The sequence below is a fragment of the Panonychus citri genome, unplaced genomic scaffold, assembly GCF_014898815.1.
Source record: "Panonychus citri isolate SS breed McGregor unplaced genomic scaffold, ASM1489881v1 Contig00118, whole genome shotgun sequence".
Lineage (NCBI taxonomy): Eukaryota > Metazoa > Arthropoda > Arachnida > Trombidiformes > Tetranychidae > Panonychus > Panonychus citri.
The window spans coordinates 233,569-259,021 of NW_026515523.1; the positions used below are offsets into that span (position 1 = coordinate 233,569).

General features: G+C 30.7%; 7 protein-coding genes across 7 annotated transcripts; 3 read left to right on the top strand and 4 right to left on the bottom strand.

The window, feature by feature from the left end:
* Positions 1 to 11: 11 nt before the first annotated feature.
* On the bottom strand, positions 12 to 4,420 carry LOC128390311 (uncharacterized). The gene is made up of 13 exons (XM_053350005.1): positions 4,282 to 4,420; positions 4,105 to 4,172; positions 3,903 to 4,044; positions 3,543 to 3,842; positions 3,307 to 3,458; positions 3,105 to 3,251; positions 2,746 to 2,988; positions 2,564 to 2,668; positions 2,436 to 2,504; positions 1,788 to 2,130; positions 1,602 to 1,722; positions 794 to 1,521; positions 12 to 727 (listed from the first exon to the last, which is right to left on the bottom strand). Exons 5-13 carry the CDS (start codon positions 3,403 to 3,405, stop codon positions 198 to 200), a joined length of 2,385 nt encoding a protein of 794 aa, XP_053205980.1. The 5' UTR covers positions 3,406 to 3,458; positions 3,543 to 3,842; positions 3,903 to 4,044; positions 4,105 to 4,172; positions 4,282 to 4,420; the 3' UTR covers positions 12 to 197.
* A 2,381-nt stretch (positions 4,421 to 6,801) lies between these two features.
* LOC128390346 (uncharacterized) lies at positions 6,802 to 8,057 on the bottom strand. Its single transcript, XM_053350060.1, has 3 exons — positions 7,832 to 8,057; positions 7,425 to 7,736; positions 6,802 to 7,358 (listed from the first exon to the last, which is right to left on the bottom strand). Exons 1-3 carry the CDS (start codon positions 7,896 to 7,898, stop codon positions 7,066 to 7,068), a joined length of 672 nt encoding a protein of 223 aa, XP_053206035.1. The 5' UTR covers positions 7,899 to 8,057; the 3' UTR covers positions 6,802 to 7,065.
* Positions 8,058 to 10,317: 2,260 nt separating this feature from the next.
* Positions 10,318 to 11,384, top strand: LOC128390348 (uncharacterized). Its single transcript, XM_053350062.1, has 3 exons — positions 10,318 to 10,486; positions 10,589 to 10,891; positions 10,972 to 11,384. Exons 1-3 carry the CDS (start codon positions 10,420 to 10,422, stop codon positions 11,265 to 11,267), a joined length of 666 nt encoding a protein of 221 aa, XP_053206037.1. The 5' UTR covers positions 10,318 to 10,419; the 3' UTR covers positions 11,268 to 11,384.
* Positions 11,385 to 12,441: 1,057 nt separating this feature from the next.
* On the top strand, positions 12,442 to 13,603 carry LOC128390352 (uncharacterized). The gene is made up of 5 exons (XM_053350066.1): positions 12,442 to 12,738; positions 12,814 to 12,944; positions 13,010 to 13,122; positions 13,196 to 13,294; positions 13,355 to 13,603. The coding sequence occupies exons 1-5, from the start codon at positions 12,607 to 12,609 to the stop codon at positions 13,471 to 13,473; spliced, it is 594 nt and encodes a 197-aa protein (XP_053206041.1). The 5' UTR covers positions 12,442 to 12,606; the 3' UTR covers positions 13,474 to 13,603.
* Positions 13,604 to 14,194: 591 nt separating this feature from the next.
* On the bottom strand, positions 14,195 to 15,737 carry LOC128390337 (trypsin-1-like). The gene is made up of 4 exons (XM_053350048.1): positions 15,542 to 15,737; positions 15,335 to 15,419; positions 14,848 to 15,260; positions 14,195 to 14,777 (listed from the first exon to the last, which is right to left on the bottom strand). Exons 1-4 carry the CDS (start codon positions 15,603 to 15,605, stop codon positions 14,449 to 14,451), a joined length of 891 nt encoding a protein of 296 aa, XP_053206023.1. The 5' UTR covers positions 15,606 to 15,737; the 3' UTR covers positions 14,195 to 14,448.
* Positions 15,738 to 16,167: 430 nt separating this feature from the next.
* On the top strand, positions 16,168 to 17,313 carry LOC128390347 (uncharacterized). The gene is made up of 3 exons (XM_053350061.1): positions 16,168 to 16,396; positions 16,495 to 16,806; positions 16,874 to 17,313. The coding sequence occupies exons 1-3, from the start codon at positions 16,330 to 16,332 to the stop codon at positions 17,161 to 17,163; spliced, it is 669 nt and encodes a 222-aa protein (XP_053206036.1). The 5' UTR covers positions 16,168 to 16,329; the 3' UTR covers positions 17,164 to 17,313.
* Positions 17,314 to 18,644: 1,331 nt separating this feature from the next.
* On the bottom strand, positions 18,645 to 23,493 carry LOC128390300 (uncharacterized). The gene is made up of 14 exons (XM_053349993.1): positions 23,406 to 23,493; positions 22,347 to 22,414; positions 22,148 to 22,289; positions 21,938 to 22,080; positions 21,777 to 21,870; positions 21,556 to 21,707; positions 21,359 to 21,499; positions 21,014 to 21,256; positions 20,829 to 20,933; positions 20,690 to 20,761; positions 20,073 to 20,436; positions 19,883 to 20,003; positions 19,093 to 19,820; positions 18,645 to 19,025 (listed from the first exon to the last, which is right to left on the bottom strand). Exons 1-14 carry the CDS (start codon positions 23,491 to 23,493, stop codon positions 18,757 to 18,759), a joined length of 2,730 nt encoding a protein of 909 aa, XP_053205968.1. The 3' UTR covers positions 18,645 to 18,756.
* Between the last annotated feature and the right edge of the window lie 1,960 nt (positions 23,494 to 25,453).

Genomic DNA, 25,453 nt, shown 5'->3' on the forward strand with positions numbered 1-25,453 from the left:
TGAATGGGTCAAGTAAATATAAATTATTTCATCAATTATTGATTCATTTTTAATTCTTTTTCAATTCAGAGAAGGAATAAGAATACATGATTAATCAATTTGGTTCATTCGAAAATAATCTTTAAAAACAACTTTTCATTGTCGTTCGTAAAATAGCTCGACATATAAGTATTATTGCTTAAAAGACTGGCGAAAGGTTACAACATGATTTGTGTATCAGTTTGGTCGATTTGTTTTGTCCATCTAAATGAATTATTAATAATTTCTTTTTCTCGTTCTGATGAAAATTGTGAATTTTTTTTATGGGTAATGTTGTACTTGAGTTTTCCATTGATGAGCATTGGGAAAATAAATCCAAATAAAAGTCCAATGATAATAAACAACATGATTATACCGAATGCAGCTATTGCAGTAGTCCCGTTTGTGGTAACTTTTTCATTTTTGATATTCTTGTTTTTAGTTGATTTCAGAATTTTGTATTCATAATTCTTACAAACTCTTGAATCAACTAAATTTGCTGATTTATCGTTGATTGAATATTTTGATAAGCTACATGAACAAATTTCACCATTTTGAGGACAGTAATTAAACGATACACAAGATTCGTTGGTGTTTGTCCAACTGTGGCAAAGAGCAGCACATTGATCCAAATTTAGATTAACTTCAGTGTGAAAAACTTGAGAAACAATTTTCCGTCCAGTTGATATAAATTGTTGAGAAACTTTCGCTGAAATAATAAAGACATTGATTGATTAAGCTCATTGATTTCTGTAATCAAATACTCAACACTTACGAATATAAATATTACAATCACCACTTTCCTGTGTTTCCCAATCAGTGTAATATCCACTCAAAGTACAAGAACCACCACATTGTTGGAATGAGAAACATTCATCAGATGAACTGCATATTGAAGCACAATCACCAATTGGAACATTAATATCAATGCTAGGCGATTTTTTAAACTCTCTCGAAGATATTTTGATGTAATCTAATAATCGATTCTTTGAATAGATTTTACAAGATTCATCTTCTGTTGATTGTAAAGATAAATTAGCATAGATAACATTAGATGTATAGCAAGACAATTTATCTGGATATTGACAATAGACAAAAGTCTCACAAAGATTGACATTATCATGAGCACAAGTACGATAACAATCACCAAGATTGGAAACATCTTTCGCCAATATAACATCACCATTGGAATCGACTAGTTTCTTATTATTGGTAGCCATTGTGAACGAGTCTTTGTTTTGGTTCGCCTCTCTAGTCACAACGACTTTTGTGGATTCATAAAATAAGTTCGGTTCACGGTTAAGATAAAAGTGAAATGTATTATCAAGTATATTGTCTTCCAATTTTTCAAGAGCAATTTCTCTCACAAAATTTGAAAAACTGTAGATTGGATAATATACATCGCAAATTGTACCAGCGTCATCCGTGACAATAATTCCCTTAAATTGAATTCGACCACAAATATTGGACTTTGTATTTTCAGAATTGCAAAATATAATCGCTCTTGGATGATTCAATTATATAAGAAAATTGAGAAGTTGAATTACTATTTCATAAATGTATGTATTAATATTAATACTCACTCTTGGCTATAATAGAGTCCAGCTTGTTTGAGAAGGCAATCGTCAATTGATTTTGAAGATACTTGAACTGTATTTGAAATAGTTTTCTGTGATAGTTTCATTCTTATTTTTTGTACACTATCTGATTATCAAAAGAATTAAAAAGTATATTAGCTTCACGTACTCACGTTTCAGATTAAAACTCACCTTCAATATTGGGAGTTTTCAAAAAGATCACTGATGCTTTGATATTTCGATGTTCAAATAAAAGATCAATATTGGCTATTCTTGCAGGAGAAATATTTTTCTGTACCAAAATATCCTTTACATTTTCGGTAAATGTGTTAACATGGTTTTCTGCATACTTTACACAATCCACATCTTTTTCATTCTCACAACTGAAATAAATAGCCAAAGTTTTTCTTTCCGTAGAATCAGGGTAACAATCACTGAAACGTAATGATAGTTTATCTTCATAATCTCGACCTGATTCTGTCTCCTCCAATCCATAATAATCTTTTGTAATGGTCTCAAGCCATTCATAGTTACTCTAAATGGATAGAAACTCATATTAATAATTATCTTAAATCTTTAGAATCCATTAGGGTTATGGTTCATACTAGCAGAGTCAAATGATCGAAAGACAAAAAAGCGAAGCTCGCTAGTCCGAAATTCAAGGAAACTAATTTAAATCAATTAACCAACTATCTAAATGTTCAGTGATGAAACATGATGAGGCTCATCTTCAAAAGAACTTTTCTGAATTTTTCGCAACTTTCGCTCTTCTGGTTTCGTTATTGTGACTTTTGCTCGAGTGAACCCAATTTCCAATAGAGAAGGTCAATTTTTACGTACGTCCACTTCTTTATAATTGTCAGTTGTAGTTTTTACGAGTCGAAAACCTTTGAATAACTTGGCTTCATCCTGAAAACATTAATGGTTGATAAAATCAGATGCAATGTACCTCTAAATTGCTCACTTACTGATTTCGCAAAATAATGACTGGTAACAAGTTTATCATATTTTCCTCCTTCGAGCTCGTAATTGTAATCAACTCTTTCCCAGACATAAACTTCGTATCCTGATTCCTGTTGTCAATTGACGAGAAAAAGTTTGATTTTTAGAATTAATATGAAGATTCGAGCCTTAATATATTGAGACATACGACAAAAGTTTTACCGAGATATGAGTATTTATATGTATCTCGATAATTAAGAAACCCGGATGGAGTGAATGATCCATATTTACTTATTCCTAGACTATTTGGATCAATACCGGAGACCAAACAAGGGCCTCCTTTTTGAAAAACATAGACAGTTCCCAAATTATAATCGTAAAGAGATTCCATTACAATCCCTTGTTCTATTGTTTTCGAACCTGTGATTAGATCTTGACTGTTAACGAACATCTAAAGAATATGATTTGTGATGTTTATGAGAAATATTAGAATTCAATTCAAATGGCCAACAAGGTCCAAACATATAGTATTCTATGTATGATATCAGCTAAAAGATATAGTTTTACCTCACTTGAAGTTGTTGATTTCTTAGGTCCATCAACAGTAGTTTTTGCAATGAAATGATAACTCGATTTCGACATTTCTGGTATCATAAGCCAATCATGAGATTCTGATGTTATGAGTTTCAAGAAACAACCGATTCCTGGTGTAACCTGAAGGTGATAAATTCTTATAATAATCGATAAAAATGTCTTGTATTCTTCTTACCGTAACAACTTTATCAAATTCTTCCTGTGTTTTTACCATTGAGTAAATATCTATGTTAAAATTTTCTCTGAAAGTTACCAGCTGAAGAGATGAATCCATACCATCAAATTGTAATCGACTCGCTTGTAATAAGTCAGGTGAATCTAAATGAGCTTTTTAGAAGATTGATAATGAACGGAAGTTGTCAGGTTATTATACGAAAGATAAAACAAAATATACTTGGATAGTTATCTTACTTTTGTAATAATAAATAATATCAAGGTTTTCATTGTACTTTGTCTTTGCAGAATGCACTGGGAATCCTCTGATAACTGTATCTTCTCCTTGTTTCTATTTATTTAATTGTTGAAATTGAAAATCTAGAGAAGCAAATTGCTCAAGCACAATATTTACCCATGTTAAACCTTTTCCATTGATCCTGAACAGAATCGAAGGTCCCGTCAACAGTACATGATTAAGAAGAGGTTTCTTTGAATCAATATCAAATAAACTATTGTCCCATTTCTTTTTGAAAGTAAATTTAGTACATTGTCGTTCTGTTTAGAAGTAAAAATTATAAGAATACAAAATCACTTAAGCACTTAAACAATACTCACTTTGAATAACTAATCTATCGTTTTCGAATTCACTGGAATAAAAAATATCCACCTTATCATCTCCTGATGATATTGTAATTTTACCGCGAACAACTTCACTTGAATGAACGTATTCTCGAATATTGTAAACTTCCCCATTTGACTGAATTGAACGTTCAATTAATTAACTATTCAACTATTGAACAAGAATATTAAGACTCACCGAAATTAACTTTGCAGTTATTATCCAATTTCCTTTATCAATTGACCAAGGGAGATCATGTAGAGGCTCTAAGACAATGAAAGGTTGAAATTTATCAAAGATGAATAAGAATTTATCGTAAAGATATCTTCAAGCTAAGTATTTATTAATTTCGTCACAATTATTATCAAAACTTACCAGTAGATATTTGGAGTATGTAAAAGTTTGAGAGAAATATCAAAGTAAACAAATTTATAACAAAAAGGAAAACCATTTCAGGTAACGAAACAACTACAATACAGTAGCAAATGACAAAGAAGGAAAACTTTGTTATAACCTCAAATTATGGTAATTAACTGATGCTAATTTTAATTATTTGCCTTTATAATAATTAAATATGAGGCTCACTAAATATTGATGTCATCAATGAAATTGGTTCCTCAATTTTATTTTGATTATTTCTAATCTTATCAAATTCAACCTAAATTTGCATAATGTATCAAATTGAACCGAAAATTAGAGTGATATGTTACACCGAGTAAATTACACCGAGAATCATCATGTGACCTTTCTGAACATCAACACCCAAGTGAATCAATCAGTTGCCTTGCGGATAATCAACCTACAAAAAAGGATTTCATTACCAAGTCAAAAAGGCAAAGAGTTTTATGAAACGGTAATTGGCTTACATAAATTGCCAATAGTTTATAGCAAAGTTAATAAAAAGACATAAAAATTGACAACCCGTGGGTCATTATTATAAACTGGTGAAAACGAGACCTTAAAAATCGAAAAAAGCTCTACTATAAATAATCTTCAGAATGAAATAGTATTCTTATGACCTTGAGGCTGCATAGTCAATTTCTTAACATAATTTTATCATAACTAATACTAGTAGTCACTCACTGATTTTTCAGAAACAAATCAACTGGGAACCAAGTAAAATAAAACATGTAGCATGACAATGTAACATGCGCTCCTTATAATCTTTGGAGATGAGATAACGTGAGGGAGACAAAATGATTGCGATAATCAACCTAAAGAGAAAAATTGATTACACATTCATGAAAACGATGAGTATTTTGTATCTTTATTCGCTCATGAAGCGTTTAACTTCAACGTACAAATGATGCACGTTAATTTGCGGTTACCAAGAAATAAATAAAATGAAAAAGCTTTCGTTAGAATAAAAGCTTTTGAATACTATCCATTTTCATGTCCAATTAAGAGTATCATTAATGAATATTGTTTCTTTGATCTGTCCATTTATCTTGAATAATTGACTCGTGCATAAAACTAATAAAATGTACATCTTGTAACCTGTTACATGAATTTTTATTCAAAGATTATTTTATTTTTTACCTGTTTGTGAAAAATGTATCAAGAAACATGGACTGGTTACAACATGCATCAGATACAATGATCATGAAAAAATGGATCAAGAGATGAAGCTGTTCACGAGTGCATTAAAATCGATTATTGCTACAAAAAATCGCATGAATTTCTTCAGGAAATCAACTGAAGAAGAAGAGAAGAGTTTCAGTGAAAGCTTAGACAAGTTGATCAAGCTTCATAAAACTGTTAAAAAAAGAAAACATTAAAAAATCACCACACTCAAAGAAAACATGGAACAAGTTATGAAATTGGCTGAAAGTATTAAAATACGTGGAGCCAGTTTGTTCAGTTTAGTAGTTTGTACAAGTTCTCATGATTTTGATTTAAACACCATGAATAAGATGAAGGATTGGAAAAAATTAATACCCGGAAGATTCGAAACGCCATTGTTGAGTAAGCTCAACATTGATTTGGCTAGCTACACAAGTATAGATCGGATTACAAACTCTGTTGATTGACAGTCGCTCTCACCGCGATTAGACGCGATTTCATGTTCTAATCTAAGTTTTTTATTTATACATCTACATTAACATTCAGCGTCATCACATACTGTACATTAACTAGAATGTACCCTGTAGATTATTTTTTGACTTCATGACCAAGCTAAAAAAATTCTTGTTTTCAAAAAGTTCTTCAAATGACCTTCAAGTGCGTTCTTTCACGAATAACCTTTATGACCTTGACCTTGAAATATTCCAATTGAGTATCCCCCAAACTTCCATAGACGAAATATGGACCCTATCGGTCTAGTAGTTTTTGAGAAATCGTGAAAAGAAAACCAACAAAGTAGCTGAATTGCCCTGTATTTACAATTCATTGGAAATAAATAAATCTAATTGCATTTTTTAAAAACAATTCAATTGTTAAATACCATGACTGCTAGGAAACAATTGAGTTAATTAATTGTAAACAAACGTACATCGGAATCATGATTATTCTGCTAACTGTTTTGTTTATACGTTTCTAATCCCTAATCTAGTCTGTTGCAATCTTTATACCAAATCATGATGAATGAACTAGATAAACACAGTAATCAATTCGGCAAGTCGGCGTTTGACCTACTGTGTATTAACGATACTCCTTAACATCATCTATCTGCTATTTCATGCTTTCAAAATGAGTCAAATTAGATTTCGAGTCATCGTATGAATAAACTACACCCACAAATATCACAAGAAACTATTGATAAAATTCTTGAGATAACATTTTCAGGTTCTATTATTATACAATATCAACATGGGAAAAAGTTGAGTCGTTTGATGACTTTATATTTTACGTCTTCGAGTTAGTCCATTAAGTTCAAATATCTATATATTGATCGTGAAAAAAATCGTTTATTTGCACTTTTTTGATGAATCTTGTGACTTTTTAGTGTCTTATTCCTCTTATTAATCATGTTAATTGATATTTTCAGTTTGTCCCAGGGAAAAATTTTAAGACGATTTGGTAACTTAGTTACACTTGTGGATTGGTATTCAGCTTATAATAGTTTATTTCATTCAATATTATTAATAAAATCAATAGATTAGGGAATCTTTGTTCAAAAAGAAAAATTGTCGAGCTTTGTCATCATTTTGATAATTAAAATCATTCAAGAAGTAAAAGATCCTCGATAACTCTTGAGACATTTTCTTGAAGAGTCTTTGATGGGCTGAATCCTGGTACTAATAGGAGTAGATGAAGAGCATTTTTGACAGCAGTGGGAACAGCATCTTCCAATTCAGCTGATGGGTCTATTTCAGCGATTGAAGCTTCAACCCAGGCGACAACATCGTCGTCAACTGACTTGTTAACATCGAATCCAGGGAAAGGGATATTCTCGAAAGCAGCTAGAACATTATTAACCATTTTCTTCTGTATGAAATCAATTGGGAACCATGCTAGTTAATTGGATAGAGAACGAAGTTGATTAGTTAAAAGTTAGACATAATTTAACTTAAACTTACATGGTATCATGGGAAGAGATCTCAAGAAATCAACGATAGCAAAGTCTATGTTTTCTTCGAAGGTTTTGGTCTCATCGAAATCTTGGATATCAAGTGAACGAAGGAAAGCTTCAAGAGCATACACAAGGTTAACCTTAAGAGCAGCACCAGGATTCCAGAATGGAATAGTACCAGATTGTAGAGCTTTGTTAACGATGGTTAGAGCATTTTTCTCGAGTGAGGCTGATGCATCCCAATCGGGGATATTTTCTTCGATACTCTTAATTCGGTTTACAGAATAGTCAATGATATCATGCTCGAATTGATTTGGTTCTTATAACGAATAAAAGAAGAAGCAAAAATGGATTATCGTTAAAAAGATTGTACAGAAAAGTTAATTATTATAGCAACTATTTAATTCAAATTACCTTTGGTGGCCTTAACATTGATTGTTGAAACACTGATGAGAGTAATGAAGGTAAGTGTGAATTTCATTTTGAGGTTTGATAAAAACACTAGTTAATTAGTTTGGAGAAAGACTTGACTGAATTAACGATTCTAATTCAGAAACTTTTATATTAATACTTTTATGTGTAGACAACCTGTTAACAATTAATCATTACTCACTAATTTTTCATAAAGGATGTAACAATTGGAAATGGTTGATTATCTTATCTTGAATAGTGATACGAAGATGACGATTTACTTTAATTGTTTCCAACATTTTCATAATCTTTTCATAATTCAACCTTTTCAATACATTTTAATAGTCATAATCACAATTGACTCTACATCTAAATTATTTTACAAAATATTATAATATAATAGTAAGATTATATTCAAGGTAACCAGATTGAATGGGAGTGAATAGATGAGATATCGTTATCAATGTGATGAGTAATTTAAGTATTCAAAATATTTAATAATCAGCTGAATGATTAACAAGTTAAGTAAAATATTATCGACTTAAATAGGAGAATGAACAATTGTGTTTCATGAAATTAGTCGATTCCTTGACCAGCGTAGATTCGGCATGAGTAAATAAACTAAACTGTATAAATGTATCTATTATAATACATACAGCCATCGAATTGAAGTTTTCAATCACTTTTCATTTACTTGCGACGAGAATGATAATCAATGAGAGATTAAGTTAACCCAAAAATATGATAATAATCAATGTCCTCTCATTTAACTGGTGTTATCTTTTCAGATGGTCATCCAATTAGATTAATCTTTGACTAATTATCAATAACTGCGTGAATAGGCTTAAAGTGGCTGCAAACTCGAAGTCGATGGCTGTATAAGTGTTTAATTCTTTCAACTTCATGTATCATTTCACTTCAATATTAAAGAGTTCGCATGTGACTTTTAACGAGAAAAGGTCATAAATAATTGGTAAAAGGTGAAGATAGAATTATGTTTTACTGGACTAACAGTAGTTAGTAGATGATCGAAACTCCAAAACCATTAAAGAGCTTATTCGCTGAGAAAATACAATTAAATTAGACTATTTGTATATTTTGGTTAAAATTCATTGGTTTGTCTTTGTCTTACAAATTCATGAATATAAATTATTGACATAATACAGATCTTCATTTTTACAAATTCTGGTCGATTCCATTTGACAAGAACACCATTACTTTCTTGACAGTCTTTGAACCTTTAAAGATATGAACAGGCAATGAACCAGCCATTGCTTGACAAGTTAATGAGGTCTTACTCCCAATCTCTGGTTTCATTGGTGGAGCAAAACGGTTCACCTTCGGGATTAGAAACGTATAAAGAAAACAGTTAGCAGAATAATCATGATTCCGATGTACGTTTGTTTACAATTAATTAACTCAATTGTTTCCTGGCAGTCATGGTATTTAACAATTGAATTGTTTTTAAAAAATGCAATTAGATTTATTTATTTCCAATGAATTGTAACTATTAATAAATTATCAATCAAGTAATAAATATTTGTTTACCTTCAACCAATAATTAGGTGTATAAGAGTCACTGCCATAACTGATTGATATTGATCAAGTAACGTTTCCCGAGTGACTTGATTTAATTGAATCGATAATTAAGGTTGACAAATCTTCATTAGTTCGTATCTTAATTGTTGAATATTGGTTAATTTTTTTTCAATCTTTATACCAAATCATGATGAATGAACTAGATAAACACAGTAATCAATTCAGTCGGCCAGTCGGCGTTTGACCTACTGTGTATTAACGATACTCCTTAACATCATCTATCTGCTATTTCATGCTTTCAAAATGAGTCAAATTAGATTTCGAGTCATCGTATGAATAAACTACACCCACAAATATCACAAGAAACTATTGATAAAATTCTTGAGATAACATTTTCAGGTTCTATTTGTGACATTGATTCATGATTGATATAAAATTGACAGACACAAAGAAAGATGAAATAATCAAAGATAATGCTAATCTAATACTATTAGTAAGTCTATTGTTTCAGCAAAAAACTGAATAAATTCTTTGTATTCAACTAATTATTAGATAAAATTATTGAATGTGACAATTGTCTCTTATCAATACATTCATAGTAATGATGGTAAACAAATTAACCAAGATTCAACAACCAAGATAAAAGCTGATGAAGATTTGTCAACCTTAAACATCGATTAAACTAAATCAAGTCATTCAGGAAGTGAACAATTGTTCAATATCAAACAGTTATCAATTTGATTACAATAATCTTGCTTTATGTTGATAGACAGAAAGTTACAGTTATCATTGAAATAAATATCGATACAATAATTTATTCCATCATTTAGTATGGCAAAATACATGATAACTTGATAGAAACGTAACAAGATATTTTTATATTCTAAATTTTGATTCTCATAGATTAGATTAAATAACTCAACTAAATGGTTACATTGCCTCCATGAAATGATTACTAGTATATATACAAGTTTCTGAATTATAATGATTAGTTATTCAAGTCTTAGTACTCAAGTTAATTAACTAATTGTGTATCTTTATTATTCATTAAAATGAAATTCTTACTTGCCTTCATCACCCTTATTAGTATGTCATCAATCAACGCTAAGCCCACTAGTGGTAAGTTAAATTGTTAATACATTTAAATTCTTATTGTGATCCTAAAAAATTAATTTAATGAAAATTTTTCTGTCTTTCTTTATGAATAATCCATCTTATTAGAACCTAGTGATTTTGACCATTCTCTCGTAGAAATTGTTGAATCAGTTGTAGTGGAATGGGAGATGACCATTTCTAATTGGGATGCAACAGCTTCACTCGAGAAAAATATTCTAACCTTGTTTGACACAATGATCGACACCGCTACTTTACCGGGTTGGAATTCTGATGCTAGCGTTAAGGATAACCTTTTCGCTACTCTTCAATCACAAGTCCGAGAGCTTCCAGGTTTTGACGCCACCAAATCGCTTTACCGAAACCTTAATGTTACTGTTATTACATTCGTAAATTCACTTCCCGTGCCAGGTGAGTAACTGAACAAATGATACTTTCTGATGCTCAAAGACCATCAACTAAATCTACTTCAAACCTTCATCTATCAATAGATTGGATCCAAAAGAAAAAAATCCAAGAGCATATCTTCCTCAACCTTATCGATTCCCTAAAAAAGATCAAATCTCCAGGATTTGATATCTTCAATATGGTTGATGATAATCTCATTTCCTTGGTTGATGACTCGCTTAATAATCTCGAAGGATTAGAGCCAAAGGCTTCAGTGAAAGAGATCGTTCATGCTGCCGTTAAAAAAGCACTCAAACTTGTCCAATTATCAGGATTCAGTCCATCGAAAACTCTTGAACAAAATGTTGCCGATGTTCTCGTAAACCTTTTACCTTTCTAATTTACTATCGGTTATTCCCATCATGTGTAATGAGCGACTTCTAGCTGAGTTATTACTGATTATGTTACAATTACAATAAATATACAATTATAAAGCATCAAGATCATTCAAGATCAAGGTCATTTCATTCTCATGGTTATCTCGTGGAAATTTTTTCGATTGCCAAGGCATCACATTTTTGAGTCTCTTCATGGTCTCCCCTGCTCAGTTGACAAAGGTAATTGGATAATAACTGTGAAGTTAATCTCGGTAAGTGAATCTTCATATTCTTGTTCAATAGTTGAAAAGTTAATCAAACGAACATTTAATTTAGTCAAATGAGTGATTTTAGAATAAACACTCGAACCTTGATACCCGATCTGTTACGTGCAAAGAATTACGTTCGAGTTTATTTTGAAAGTAATCAATGTATTAATAATAATTCATTCATTAAGCAGTAAGGTTATGATGAGAGTTTATAATCAATAATCGATATTTATTGAGAATTGTATTTCTTTTAATCATACAAAACGATTAATTTTTCCATTGCGATTCAATTCTGAACAGAAGTAACAGTTGTGTTTATTAAATAGATAGACAGAGAAAGAAAAAGAGAGTGAGAGAAAACAATAAGAGAGATGAATAAATTTAGATTCGAATTAATTTCGAATAGAAATGATCGGTCACTTACCACAAGCGAGTGAGAAGTTAACAGCAGCGACGAGAAAAACACAAGCTAAGAGAAAGACTCTCATGGTTACGATGGAAAGAAATTAATGACTATTTGTTCTTATATTTTTCCAAATTTAACATTCGTTTCGTTAATAATGTAACCGCAAGGACACAACAGTTTCGACCAACTCATCATCTTGACATCAAATTGAAATTAAATTTGTTAATATCAATTTCATTAATGACTAGATAACAATTAACACGTTTAAACAACTGTCAAATTTGACTTTTCATTGTCTTTTTGCCCCTAACTTGTCCTTATATTGACTTTTAGTCCTTATCTTGTCTTTAAACAATGAAAAGGTGATGTTTATCAGTGATGAAAATGTGAAAGGTGGAAATTGAGAAATGTCAATGCTGTTAATTGTAAACGTAAATTAGATATGAAAAATTGAAAAAGATTGTTAATCAAAAAAGACTTTGGTAATTCACCAATTTCAATTGTAACAGCATTTATGACAAATGAATTTGTAATCAATAGAGTTTTGCTCAACCCATTAATTGTTACTAGGTAACTATTATATAAAAGTCTCTGAATTATAATGGTTAGTTCATTCAAGTCTTATTACTCAAACTAATTGTGTATCTTTATTAACCTTCATTTCAACACTCAACAGTCTAATTAAAAATGAAATCAGCTTTGTCGTTCGTTGTTTGTGTTTCCCTGATTGTTGCCACTTCAGCAGCTTCAATACTCAAGAACGAAACTTGTCCAACACCAACTATTCCTAAAGGAATCAGTGATTGGGACTTTAGTTATGTAAGTATTAATAATTTGAATACGATTCAATCAACTCACTAACTAATTAATTATGAATATTTGATGAAAAAACAGTTTGCCCAACATTGGTATGAAATCGGACGAACTCATGAAACTACCCCAAGAACCGTTTACAATACAATCTCAATTGATCACTTGTACAAAGGAAAAGTTAGTGTTACCTTTTCAGGAGATTCTCGAGAAATGTAAGTTAATCGATAATAAACAATTGAATTGGATTGATCGTCTAATAATTTACATTAATTGATAGAGGAACACAATCTCTTCGGGACAAATTGATAAACTTTGTCGTCGGTAATTTTAATGGTAAATCATATTACGATCTAGAAGATGAACCTTATTCGTTCAATGTAACTACTCCAGGTAAGTCGATGATCAGAAGAAGACTAATCAACATGATCATCATCAATACTAATGTCTCTTTCAATATCAACAGAGGGTAAACAAGGTATTTTCTGGATGCCTTATTATTCAGACTCTGATCGATCAGCTGTTCTTTCAACTTGTGTTCAAAATGATGATAAAACTACTGAAAGTAAGTAGATCATAAAACTTGAATAGTCAAGATACTAATTGTTACTATTAACTTTTCTAGTCAAAGCTTGGTATGTTTCGCTGGCAAAACGAACGGGTATCCCAACAGAGGTTATAGACTTGGTAACTGAATTAACTGGACGAGGCTTAATCAACACTTTCCACGGAGATTTCTATTAATTAATACCGCCCAATAATCGATGTCGTTTGTTTCAAATTAAAATACTTTTATATCATGTGTAATGAGCAATTTCTAGTTGAGTTATTACTGGTTATGTTAAAATTACAATAAATATACAATTATGCAGCATCAAGATCGTATAAATACTTTTTAATTCTCATAGTCATCTCTTATAGAATTTTTTCCGATTGCCAAGGCCACATTTTTGAGTCTCTTCATGATCTCTCCTGGTCAGTTGATAAAGAAATAGGATAGTAACTGTGAAATTAATCTCGATAAGTGAATCTTCTTTTTCTCGTTTAATATTTGAATAGTTAATCAATTGAACATTTAATTTAGTCAAATGATGGAGTTTACGATACTTGCGAGTTCACTCAAGTGAAGTTGTTCGCGGTAAAATTAGAAATAAATTAAGAAAGTTGTTGAAAATTGTCGGTTTTCTGGAGGCTGTAAGAGCTCTACACGTGTTAGTAGTTAATTCTAACAATATGTAAGTATTAATTTACTGTTTTCAGGTTTGTGAGACTAAATGTCCATATTTTTGGGAAAGTTTTGATTATCTTGATCCACTGATTTAGATTGTGTATCTTTTAAATCACAAGAGAGAAAAAAAATGTTGTTTTGGTTGAAAATTGATTTGTGATTTTGATGTCAAGATTCGTTATTAATTTACCAGTTAAAATAAAAAAAAAACTCTCATTTGATTGTTACAAAAATCTGATACTTTATTTTAGGATAAAAACTTGAACCATAATACCTGACGTGTTACGTGCAAAGAATTACGTTCGAGTTTATTTCAAAATTAATCTATGCAATAATTTTCTCGTTGGCAGTAAGGTTATGATGCGAGTTTATAATCAATAATCGATATTTATTGAGAATTGTATTTCTTTTAATCATAAAAAACGATTAATTTTTTCATTGCGATTCAATTTGGAACAGTAAAGTAACAGTAATACAGTGTATTCACTTTCTTAATCCTTCCAGCAAGCATTTGGAGCGATACTCTTGATGGTGTCTTTGTAGTAAAGGGTTCGAGTGTAAAGACCGGCAGTATCGGTACTTTCACCGCACTCAGTCCATGAACCAGAAACGACACCCATGAGGTAGTGTAGACCGTTATTGCCCTTTTTCATGAGTGGTCCACCGGAATCACCTGAACAAGCATCGCCCATGGTTTGCTTGTTGATGGCGCACATGTGAGTCTCAACGACTTCGGGGATTCGAATTAGTCCCTTCAATGAGAGATCAATACCATTTTGTTTGAATAAGAAATTGGTCTTGATATCGTTACATTGTTCGTCTGGTAAGTATTTAAGACAAAATGAATCGTGAAAAACTAAATTAAGATGGAAGATTATTAACCGACTTACGGGTCAAGTATGAAACATCAACTTCTAAGAGAGTGTCACTTGAGTCAGAGTGAGCGGAAGTGGTTCCCCATCCAGAGACGGTGAGTTTGGATAAACCTGATTCGTTCTTGGGTAAACAGACTGGAGAAATTTGTTGGTTGAATTTAACAGGCTCTGAGAGGGTCAAGATGGCGAAATCGTTGGAAAGATCCTTTCGATTGTAGTTAGGGTCAACCCAGATTTCTGAGACTGATCGGGCTTCAGAGTATTCAGAGAAAGCCTTAACTTTACCAAGGAAAACGTCAACATTTGAAGCATCCTTAGTATAACCATCACCATCGACAACGCAATGAGCAGCGGTGGCGATGTGTTGTTCATCGATCAAAGAACCGCCACATTGAGAGAATGATCTAGAGTTTCGGCTAGTGTACGATCTAAAAAGTTATACAATAACCAATTGAGATTATTAGTTAAAAGAAATAGAAACTTGATTGCTGGAAAAACTTACCGAATGTGAGCTAACCAAGGGTATTTGTGAGCTCGAACTTTACTTCCTTTGTAGATTCGACCAGCTGAACCTTCCATACCACATTCTGTTTGTGTGTATGAAATTTTAGATAGACAGAGAAAGAAAAAGAGAGTGAGAGAAAACAATAAGAGAGATGAATAAATTTAGATTCGAATTAATTTCGAATAGAAATGATCGGTCACTTACCACAAGCGAGTGAGAAGTTAACAGCAGCGACGAGGAAAACACAAGCTAAGAGAAAGACTCTCATGGTTACGATGGAAAGAAATTAACCAGAAGAGACAAAACTTATTCTAATTATTGAATATCTATGATTCTGCAAATGATCAATCTTTTATATTTGATTTTTCTGCTGCCACGTTCAACAAGATGTTCATCTTAATTTAATTTACAATCGACAAATCAATCAATTTCTATGACTATTTGTTTTTACATTTTTCCAACTTCAACATTTGTTTTGTTAATAATTCAACATCAAGGACAAAAGAGTTTCGACCAACTCATCATCTTGACATCAAATTGAAATTAAATTTGTTAATATCAATTTCATTAATGACTAGATAACAATTAACACGTTTAAACAACTGTCAAATTTGACTTTTCATTGTCTTTTTGCCCCTAACTTGTCCTTATATTGACTTTTAGTCCTTATCTTGTCTTTAAACAATGAAAAGGTGATGTTTATCAGTGATGGAAATGTGAAAGGTGGAAATTGAGAAATGTCAATGCTGTTAATTGTAAACGTAAATTAGATATGGAAAATTATAAAAGATTGTTAATCAAAAAAGACTTTGGTAATTCACCAATTTCAATTGTAACAGCATTTATGACAAATGAATTAGTAATCAATAGAGTTTTGCTCAACCCATTAATTATTAACAGGTAACAATTATATAAAAGTCTCTGAATTATAATGGTTAGTTCATTCAAGTCTTATTACTCAAACTAATTGTGTATCTTTATTAACCATCAAAATGAAACTCTTACTTGCCTTCATCACCCTTGTTAGTGTAGTGACAATCAATGCTAAGCCCAGCAAAGGTAACTTCAATACAAAAATTTGCTATTATTTTTTAACAATTTCTGTACAATCTTTTCAACAATAATCCATTAATAATTTTTCTTCCATTCATTTCAAGAACTAACCCCGTTCGAGCATGATATCGTTAACTATTCTGTAAACCGAACTAAGAGTTTCGAAGACAATATTCCTGATTGGGATGCATCCGCCTCACTCCAGAAAAATGTTCTAACCGTCGTTGGCAAAGCTTTCAAATCTGGTACTATTCCATTCTGGAATTCTGGTGCTGATCTTAAGGTTAACCTTGTGTATGCTCTTGAAGCTTTCCTTCGTTCACTTGATATCCAAGATTTCGATGAGACCAAAACCTTCAAAGAAAACGTTAACTTTGCTATTGGTGATTTCTTGAGATCACTTCCTGTGATTCCATGTAAGTTCAAAGATCATTTATGATAATTTATTAACTTATTAACTGAAAATTGTATTCAAATACACAGCATGGTTCCCAATTGATTTCGTACAGAAGAAAATGGTTAATAATGTTCTAGGTTCTTTTGAGAATATGATCCCTGGATTTGATGTAAATAATTCAGTTGATGACGATGTTGTCGCTTGGGTTGAAACTTCAATCTATGATATTGACCCATCAACTGAATTGGAGGATGCTGTTAACACTGCTTTCAAAAACGCTTTAGATCTACTCTTACTATTACCAGGATTCAGCCCATCAAAGACTCTTCAAGAAAATGTCTCAAGAGTTATCGAAAATCTTTTACTTCTTGAATGATTTACAAATTATTATACCAGTTTAACCAACGATTTAGATTTATAATCAAAGTAATGACAAATTCAAATAATTTTCAATGGTTTTGATTTCTTAATGTATCGAATTTATTGATAATATTGAATGAAATAAACAATTCTTAATAACAATGCAGCAAGTGTAACATCGTTACCGAATTGGCTTCAAATTTTCTCGGCGTCGGAATGCAAATATCAAATCATCAAATTGATACATAGATAAAAGGCAATCGCAAAAAAGTTTTGCAAATGTATTAATATAAGCATAGAAAATTACGAATAAGCGATTTTCCATTGGTCACTGTCTTGATAAATGTACTGATAGATTCACTTATATTTAATCGAATTGCTTATCGAATAAACTTTAATCATCTTTTTGACTTTTTGACTCTGAACTGAGAACTGAACCTGAACTTTGCTTGGAAGCAAAGATTAACTACTAATTTGTTAAGTTTACTTAAATTTTTGTGTTCAACTTTGTAACAATTTTAATTTGAATAATCAACAAACAATTAAAGGGTGTAGCACTTAACAAGTTAAAAAATGGGAGGTGCTTATGTAGCTTAACCTTAACTAAAAATGAAGATAAGGTTGACAAAAATGTAAAGATTAAGCTACATTAGCACCTCCCATTTTTTAACTTGTTAAGTGCCACACTCTTTATTACGATTCACGATTTTTTATATGAAGATTTAAGAAAAACTAGGAGTCGTACAGAAATGGAAAAAATATCAACAGAAAGAAGACAAAAATCTTCAACAACAAAAAATAGAACCAATGTCAAAGGTGGTCAGGGTCAAAAGTTATTAATTAAGTAAAAAAAAGGGGCGTTAAATTGACCAAATTAAAATGTTAATTAGATTAATAAGAGGATTAGACAGAAAAGAAAGAGAAAAGGGGAAGAGAGAGAAGGGATGAATTATGACGTTCGGGGCAATGAAAGGGAAAGAGAAAAGAAAGAGCATCAGATTAATGTAACTTTTTTAATTGTATCAATCGCACGCCCTGAGATATTAAAACTTTGAGAGGTTAATCAAAGATACGATTAACTACTCTGTTTAAATTAAGGTTGATAAAATTTTCAAGAAAAAAGACAGAAAAGATGACATTCATGAATCCATCTCCTAAAATTATTCAGAAAAGCGATCATGTTGATCGCTTGGTTTTCCTTGTCTTTTTTATTCTGAATCTGCTCATGCTATCTTCATCCACAATAAAACACTTCAAATTGTAAATCAATGTTCAATTGTCTTTTTCATGGTGTCATCTTAATAAATATTTGATCTCATATTTCAATATTATTGATATTTTAATCAACCAATTATATCCATTTATTATGGCCTGTGACTTTGTCCTTAGTCAATCGTTATGGTCTAATTGTTACTTGAATAATTAAGATAAATAGGCTAGCTCTAATTTGACATTAAACTAGAAAATGGTCCATCTTAATTACCATTAATCCATAGCTAAATATAATTCTTTATTGATTATATTGATTAGATTACAAATGGCATTAATAATCCAACAGTAACTTTATTTGTCGCTCTTGTGAAAACTCATCGAATTTGCGTCATTTATCTTATTTAGAAGAGGTTTTGTATTCATAGCTCTTACAAACTCCTGAATCAATTGAATTAGCTGATTTATCGTTGGTTGAATATTTTGATAAGCTACATGAACTTTTTCCATTGTTTTGATGGCAATAATTAAATGATTTACAAGATTCGTCAGTATTTGTCCAACTGTGACAAAGAGCAGCACATTGATCCAAATTTAAATTAATCTCAGTGTGAAAAACTTCAGAGACTATTTTCCATCCAGAAAATCTGAATCTTCTCGAGACGTTGGCTGAAATTTTAAAGTGTTCAATTCATGAATTATTCACTTTCATCTGTATTCTTTCATCACTACTTACGAATATAAATATCACAATCCTCACTTTCTCGTGTTTCCGAGTCAGTGAAATATCCACTTAATGTACAAGAACCACCACATTGTTGAAATGAGAAACATTCATCAGATGAGCTGCATTTCGAGGCACAATCTTCAAGTGGAACATTAATGGCGGGGTTAGCTGGTTTTTTAAATTCCTTATAAAATACTCCGGTATAATCTAATAGTCGACTCTTTGAATAGACTTTACATGATTCATCATAGATTGACTGTGAGGATAAATTAGCATAAATGTTATTTGATGTATAACAAGAAGATTTATCTTGATATTGACAATAAACGAAAGTCTCACAAAGATTAACATCATCATGAGCACAAGTACGATAACAATCACCAAGATCAGAACTATCTTCGACTTTTGATAAATAGTCAACATCTTCGAAATTCTCATCATTTGCAACCAATACAAACAAATTTATATCGTCATCTTGTTGATCGGAGACATCAATAATTTCTGTTGATTTAAAGGAGATGAATTCACCATCGGTAAAATAAATCTTCAATGGATCATCATAAAAATGATCTTCCACATCATTAAGATGGATCTCTTTCTTGAAGCTGGTAAAACTTTCCGATGGATAATATATCTCACAAAGTGTACCGTTCTCATCTTCAATTATGGGCACTTCAGATTCAATCCAAGTACAGATGATAGAGTTTACATCTTGGGAATTACAAAACACTATTGCTCTTAAAGTACATAAAATATTATTAGATAATAACCGAAACTATTACCATTTTCATGTACTTACTTTTCTTCATAGCTGAGTCCAGATTGTTTATAAAGGCAATCGGCAATTGATTCTGCAGAGATACGAGATGAGCTTGAAATCGTACTTGTGGCCAATCGTTTTGTTACTTTTTGTAAACTATCTGATATTGAAAATAAATAGAAAATTCTATGAGCCTTGAGTTATATCTTCACCATTATTATTTACTAACCTTCGATGTTGGGAATTTTCAATACGGTTAATAATGCTATGGTACTTTTCCCGGCGAAAACCATCTCGATCTTAGCTACGCGTGTAGGAGAGATACCACGATACACTAAATCATGCTTTATCTTTTCGATAAACTCATATTCATAGTTTTCTCCATACTTCAGACAATCAGAATCACTTTCATGATCATGATCGTCATCTTCATATTCACAGTCGAAATAAACTGCAAAAGTCTTTCTATCTTTAGAATCAGGATAACAGTCACTGTAACTCAAAGATAATCCACCACCATAATCTTCACCTGATTCCATTTCCTCTAATCCAGTATAGTCTTTTGTGATCATTTCAAGCAATTCAAAAGTCTCCTAAATTGATAGAAAAATTATTATATTATCATTTTTGTTATCCAGCCACAGAAATTGAGCTCGAAATAGTAGTTATATCATTTGTGCATGGAAAGAAATCAAAGAGTGATTTCCTTTTATATCGGAAAACCGATGTTTTTTCATTTCCATTTCATTAATTCTAAGATGCATGATTTAATTGGTTGTGTGTAGTTGATTTAATTTTTGTTCCAAACTCAATTTCTGTAGATTCATTTCATTTTTCTTTACTTACATTGTTCACTATTTTATAATTGTTAGTCGTAGTTCTTACGAGAGTAAAATCTTTGAATAACTTTGCATCGTCCTGATAATAATCAGAATTTTGAAAAAAATTAATCATGAAATGAACGATAAAGATAATAATAACTTACTGATTGAACAAAGTAATGGTTAGTAACGGATTTATCATGTTTTTCTCCTTGAAATTCATAATTGTAATCAACCCTCTCCCAAACATAAGCTTCATTTTCAGGTTTCTGTTATCATGTAATTAGAAAAAATTTTAAACTCATAATCTTGACATGGGAATGCATAAGCAAAAGAAATTTGAACCTACGATTAAAACTTTACCAAGGTATGAGAAATGGTATCTGTCTCGATAATTCAGTAAACTGGCAGAAGTAAATGTATTGTGAATAATCAATCCAAGATCATTCGACCCAATACCTGAGACAGTACATTGTCCTTCTTTCTGTGCTGTATGTATGGTTCCTAAGTTATAATCGTAGAGATATTCAGTTGTGATCCCTTGCTCTGTGGTCTTCAAGTTCACAGTTTGATCCTCACTGTTTACAAACACCTAGTAGATATAAAATATTCATGGCAAGAATGAAATTTTTATCAAGGATTAAGCATAGATAAAAATGAATTCATGTATGAATTTTTTTCTCGGTTTTGTTACCTCACTCAAAATGACTGATTCTTTAGGTCCAGTGGTTTTTGCAGTAAAATGAAAACTAAATTTTCTCAGTTCTGGTGGTGTTAACCAGTCTGATGATTTAGATGATATGAGATAGAAAGGACATCCGATTCCTGGGGTGACCTGAAAATCATAAATTTAGACCAAGATTCACCTTAACTTAAATTATTTCTTCTTACTGTGACAAGTTTATCAAGTTCTTCCTCTGTTTCCGTTATTGAATAAATATCCATGTAAAAGTTTTCTGCTGGAGTTGTTTGCTCTAGAGATGAATCCATACCATCTAACTGTAAACGACTTGCCTGTAGTATTCCAGGTGAATCCAAGTTAGCTTCATGCAAAAATAGATTATGGAATAAAATTTCTGATATAAACTTTTCTCTAAAAAAAAGTTACTTACTCTTGTAATAATAAATAATATCAAGATTTCTATTGAACGTTGTCTTTGCAGAATGGACTGGAAATCCTCTTATATTTGTATCTTCTCCTTGTCTCTATTCAGTTAGTGATTTAATCAACAATTTAATTCTGAAAAGAAAATTAAACAATCACAATATTTACCCAAGTAAATCTCTTTCCGTTTATTCTGAACAGAATTGAAGGTCCCGTCAACAATACATGGTTGAGAAGAGTATTTTTCCAATCGATATTGAATAAGTAGTTATCCCATTCGTTTTTAAAGGTAAACATAATACACTGTTGATCTATGAATAAGTGATTGAAAATCCTTTTACTTGGTGAAATCTTTTTATTTACATGATCGATACTTACTATGAATAACTAATCTATCCTTTTCCGATTCACTGGAATAAAAAATATCCACTGTATCATTTCCTGATGATATTGTAATTTTACCACGGACAACATCACTTGAGTGAACATATTCTCGAATATTGTAAACTTCATCATTTGACTAATTTGAATATTTCATAAATTAATTAATTGAATAAGAAGATGAAGATTCACTTACCGAGATTAACTTTGTAGTTATTATCCAATTACCTTTATCAACTGACCAAGGAAGATCGAAAAGTGAATCTAAGAAAACCACAAGAGCAAGAGAGAGAGAAATAGAGAGCTTATAAGATTTTATTCAATTCCTAATAAAGAGTTTTGGTTTTAAATGCTAACTAAATTAACTAAACTTACCAGCTGATGTCGCGAGTATGTAATAATTAATTAGCAATAGAAATGTAAACAACTTCATTAAAAAAGGTGACATTTGAATGGAAAGAATAAAACTCAGAACTAATAAAGAAAACAATCTAATAAGCACAATTTATGGAAATTACCTGATACAGATTATAATTATTAGTATTTATAATGAAAAAAAAATACGTTAGGTTAACGGTAAATCGATAACATCTACCAGAATGATCTCGCTATCAAGTAATGTTCAATAATGTAACTAATTGTACCCAAAAGTAATCTTGCAAATTCTTTAGATCAACAAATAGATAGTTTTGTTATTTATATAATGTAATCAATAGATTTTTCTGATAGTCGAAGGCGGTAATCAATCTACATTATTGATTTAGGTTCGATGAAAATTATACTCAAGCACAAACTGTTTTCTTATTATTTAAAATCATTTTGACAATGAAAATGATGTTGAATTTGTGAGATTATTTATCAGTTTCTCATTATTGTTAGATTTTCAATTCTCATTTCTCTTATATTAAGCTTCAATCATCATATAAAATATCAATTTCTAATTGATAAGTTAATTGCCAAACAATCGCTCTGTGATAGTTACATCTATTCATAATAACAACTTTCAATCAAAAAAGCAAAAAAAAACTTTTAATACTTATCTCTTATAATCAATGATTATTATTTATTGTTAATTACAACTTCATTGTTCACTAGATTGGTTAATTACATGGATAATCATTTGATTAACAATCTGAAAATAGATAAAATATTTTAATATCATACTTATTGATGATTGGTAAATCAATTTGTAGTTATCAAACATACAATGAAACAATGATGAGAAATGAATCAGAGCAATTCAACTGAATCTAACCTTTCATACGTTTCCAGTTCACTTTAGGCTTTGGATAACCAGAAGCAATACAATCAATTGTAATTGTATCTCCAAATTGTTTATTCATATCATTTGGTTTCTTAATCCAGTTGTGTGAACCTATTGATCAATTAATTGTTGTCTGTATATAATACAAACTCACAGTTATTATTACGAAAACTAATTCTTTGCTTCTCTTTTTAACTTGAATTATTCTTCTGGAATTAGATATTGCAGATTTTTCATCAATATTCAATTGTCAATTTTTTGGAATCATTCAAATCATTTGACATTTAACATCGCCTGATATTTTGACAACTCAATAGATTACTGCCAATTATGAACATATGAATGACTAATTTCATTCGTAAATTGGATAAAACAATATAAATAATAATAAAACAATTTTAATTGTTAATCAATGTATATTTGTCTATTTCATGGTTTTATTGCAATCGGTAAATCAATTGATTGTTTCCAATTAAGGACACATAAACCATACATATATATGATTATACAGGGCTATTACTTAATTGAATCGATGATTGAGGTTGACAAATCTTCAATATAATGAAGATTTAATTAGTTTGCATTTGGTTGTTGAATCTTGGTTAATTTGTTTTCCATTTTTAAACTAAATCATTTGAATTTGAAGACTTTGAATAGTCAATGATTTATTCTGTTGCTGAATCCAGCTGATTTTTAGGTTATTCTTGATTGATTAAAATATACTTGACATTTATCTTGATTGTGTATATTTTAATTTCCGAGACATTGCAAACAATTAGATTGTGCACAACAATGGTTTTGAAGAGGAGCAAGTGCCAAAATGAATGATGTTATCCAATAATTAGTTGAAAAACAAAGACTATTGTGATTTTTCAGGTGAGGATGAAACAATAACCTAATTAAATTAGAATTATCTTTGATCCTCTCATCTCTCTCCTTCTGTATGACTATTTAACCTAAATTTTAAACAGTGTAACAAACCGAACCTAAAAAATTGAATAGTACCATTAAAGTCAACTCCGACTCTAATGCTACTAACTTTCTTGTTCAATGAATCCAGAATGAAAGAGGCTCTGTTTTGATCTGATTTATCAGTTATCCTCGTGATCTTACCTTGATTTTATCTATTAATAATAATTTAACCTAAACATCCAAAAATGTAACAAATTGAACCGAAAATATTTCCAAACAATTGATCAGATTGTCAAATGGATACTCATTATAACAATGTAATCACAAGAATTTTATCAATATATTTGTTTCTGATGCAATAGAAATAGATAGTTATGTCAGTTTTACCTGTAACTGTTTTCCATGATAATTATGTATGTAATCAGATCTTTAACGTGTTAAAAGTGTTGCGGTTAAAAATAGTAAATTGTTTTACCTTGAATTGAGATATAGAGATGAGGATTTGATTTAATTGTTTCCATTTTTCTCTATTCTTATCACAATTTAAGGTAAGATAATCTACCATTTACAATTGTACACCCTTTATTATAAATGGATAAGCAAAGAATAATTGTTAACAGGTTACTATAAATATAAAAGTCTTTTAATTAAAAAATATAAATTCATTAAAGTGTTTTTCAAACTAATTAACATTTTTTTAATTAAACCTCAAAATGAAATTCTCACTTGCCTTCATTGCCCTTATCAGTGTCTCTGCAATCAACGCTAATATTAATACGACCGAAGGTAATTTCAATGCAACAATTTATTTAACTATTAATAATTAACTTTTCTGTACAATATTTTTAACAATAATCCATTTTTACTTCTTCTTTGATTCGTTATAAGAACCAAATCAATTCGAGCGTGATATCATTGACCATTCTGTAAATCGAATTAAGAGTATCGAAGAAAATATTCCCGACTGGGATTCATCAGCCTCACTCCAGAAAAATGTTCTAACCGTCGTTGGCTAAGCTTTAAAATCTGGTACTATTCCATTCTGGAATCCTGGTGCTGCTCTTAAAGTTAACCTTGTGTATGCTCTTGAAGCTTATCTTCGTTCACTTGATATCCAAGATTTCGAT

Excerpts from the sequence above, each read along its gene's own strand:
- LOC128390311 (XM_053350005.1), bottom strand. The coding sequence starts at position 3,405 with ATGGATTCATCTCTTCAGCTGGTAACTTTCAGAGAAAATTTTAACATA. Across the intron at positions 3,252-3,306 it reads AATTTGATAAAGTTGTTACG|GTTACACCAGGAATCGGTTG; the intron begins GTAAGAAGAATA and ends TATCACCTTCAG. Across the intron at positions 1,723-1,787 it reads GAAAACTCCCAATATTGAAG|ATAGTGTACAAAAAATAAGA; the intron begins GTGAGTTTTAAT and ends TTTGATAATCAG.
- LOC128390347 (XM_053350061.1), top strand. The coding sequence starts at position 16,330 with ATGAAACTCTTACTTGCCTTCATCACCCTTGTTAGTGTAGTGACAATC. Across the intron at positions 16,397-16,494 it reads CAATGCTAAGCCCAGCAAAG|AACTAACCCCGTTCGAGCAT; the intron begins GTAACTTCAATA and ends ATTCATTTCAAG. Across the intron at positions 16,807-16,873 it reads ATCACTTCCTGTGATTCCAT|CATGGTTCCCAATTGATTTC; the intron begins GTAAGTTCAAAG and ends TCAAATACACAG.
- LOC128390348 (XM_053350062.1), top strand. The coding sequence starts at position 10,420 with ATGAAATTCTTACTTGCCTTCATCACCCTTATTAGTATGTCATCAATC. Across the intron at positions 10,487-10,588 it reads CAACGCTAAGCCCACTAGTG|AACCTAGTGATTTTGACCAT; the intron begins GTAAGTTAAATT and ends CCATCTTATTAG. Across the intron at positions 10,892-10,971 it reads AAATTCACTTCCCGTGCCAG|ATTGGATCCAAAAGAAAAAA; the intron begins GTGAGTAACTGA and ends ATCTATCAATAG.
- LOC128390300 (XM_053349993.1), bottom strand. The coding sequence starts at position 23,493 with ATGAATAAACAATTTGGAGATACAATTACAATTGATTGTATTGCTTCT. Across the intron at positions 22,081-22,147 it reads GGATAGATTAGTTATTCATA|ATCAACAGTGTATTATGTTT; the intron begins GTAAGTATCGAT and ends ACTTATTCATAG. Across the intron at positions 20,004-20,072 it reads GAAAATTCCCAACATCGAAG|ATAGTTTACAAAAAGTAACA; the intron begins GTTAGTAAATAA and ends TTTCAATATCAG.
- LOC128390337 (XM_053350048.1), bottom strand. The coding sequence starts at position 15,605 with ATGAGAGTCTTTCTCTTAGCTTGTGTTTTCCTCGTCGCTGCTGTTAAC. Across the intron at positions 15,420-15,541 it reads TAACTTCTCACTCGCTTGTG|AATGTGGTATGGAAGGTTCA; the intron begins GTAAGTGACCGA and ends ACACACAAACAG. Across the intron at positions 14,778-14,847 it reads TGATGTTTCATACTTGACCC|ACGAACAATGTAACGATATC; the intron begins GTAAGTCGGTTA and ends AATACTTACCAG.
- LOC128390352 (XM_053350066.1), top strand. The coding sequence starts at position 12,607 with ATGAAATCAGCTTTGTCGTTCGTTGTTTGTGTTTCCCTGATTGTTGCC. Across the intron at positions 12,739-12,813 it reads GTGATTGGGACTTTAGTTAT|TTTGCCCAACATTGGTATGA; the intron begins GTAAGTATTAAT and ends ATGAAAAAACAG. Across the intron at positions 13,295-13,354 it reads TGATGATAAAACTACTGAAA|TCAAAGCTTGGTATGTTTCG; the intron begins GTAAGTAGATCA and ends TAACTTTTCTAG.
- LOC128390346 (XM_053350060.1), bottom strand. The coding sequence starts at position 7,898 with ATGAAATTCACACTTACCTTCATTACTCTCATCAGTGTTTCAACAATC. Across the intron at positions 7,737-7,831 it reads CAATGTTAAGGCCACCAAAG|AACCAAATCAATTCGAGCAT; the intron begins GTAATTTGAATT and ends ATTCGTTATAAG. Across the intron at positions 7,359-7,424 it reads ATCTCTTCCCATGATACCAT|CATGGTTCCCAATTGATTTC; the intron begins GTAAGTTTAAGT and ends CCAATTAACTAG.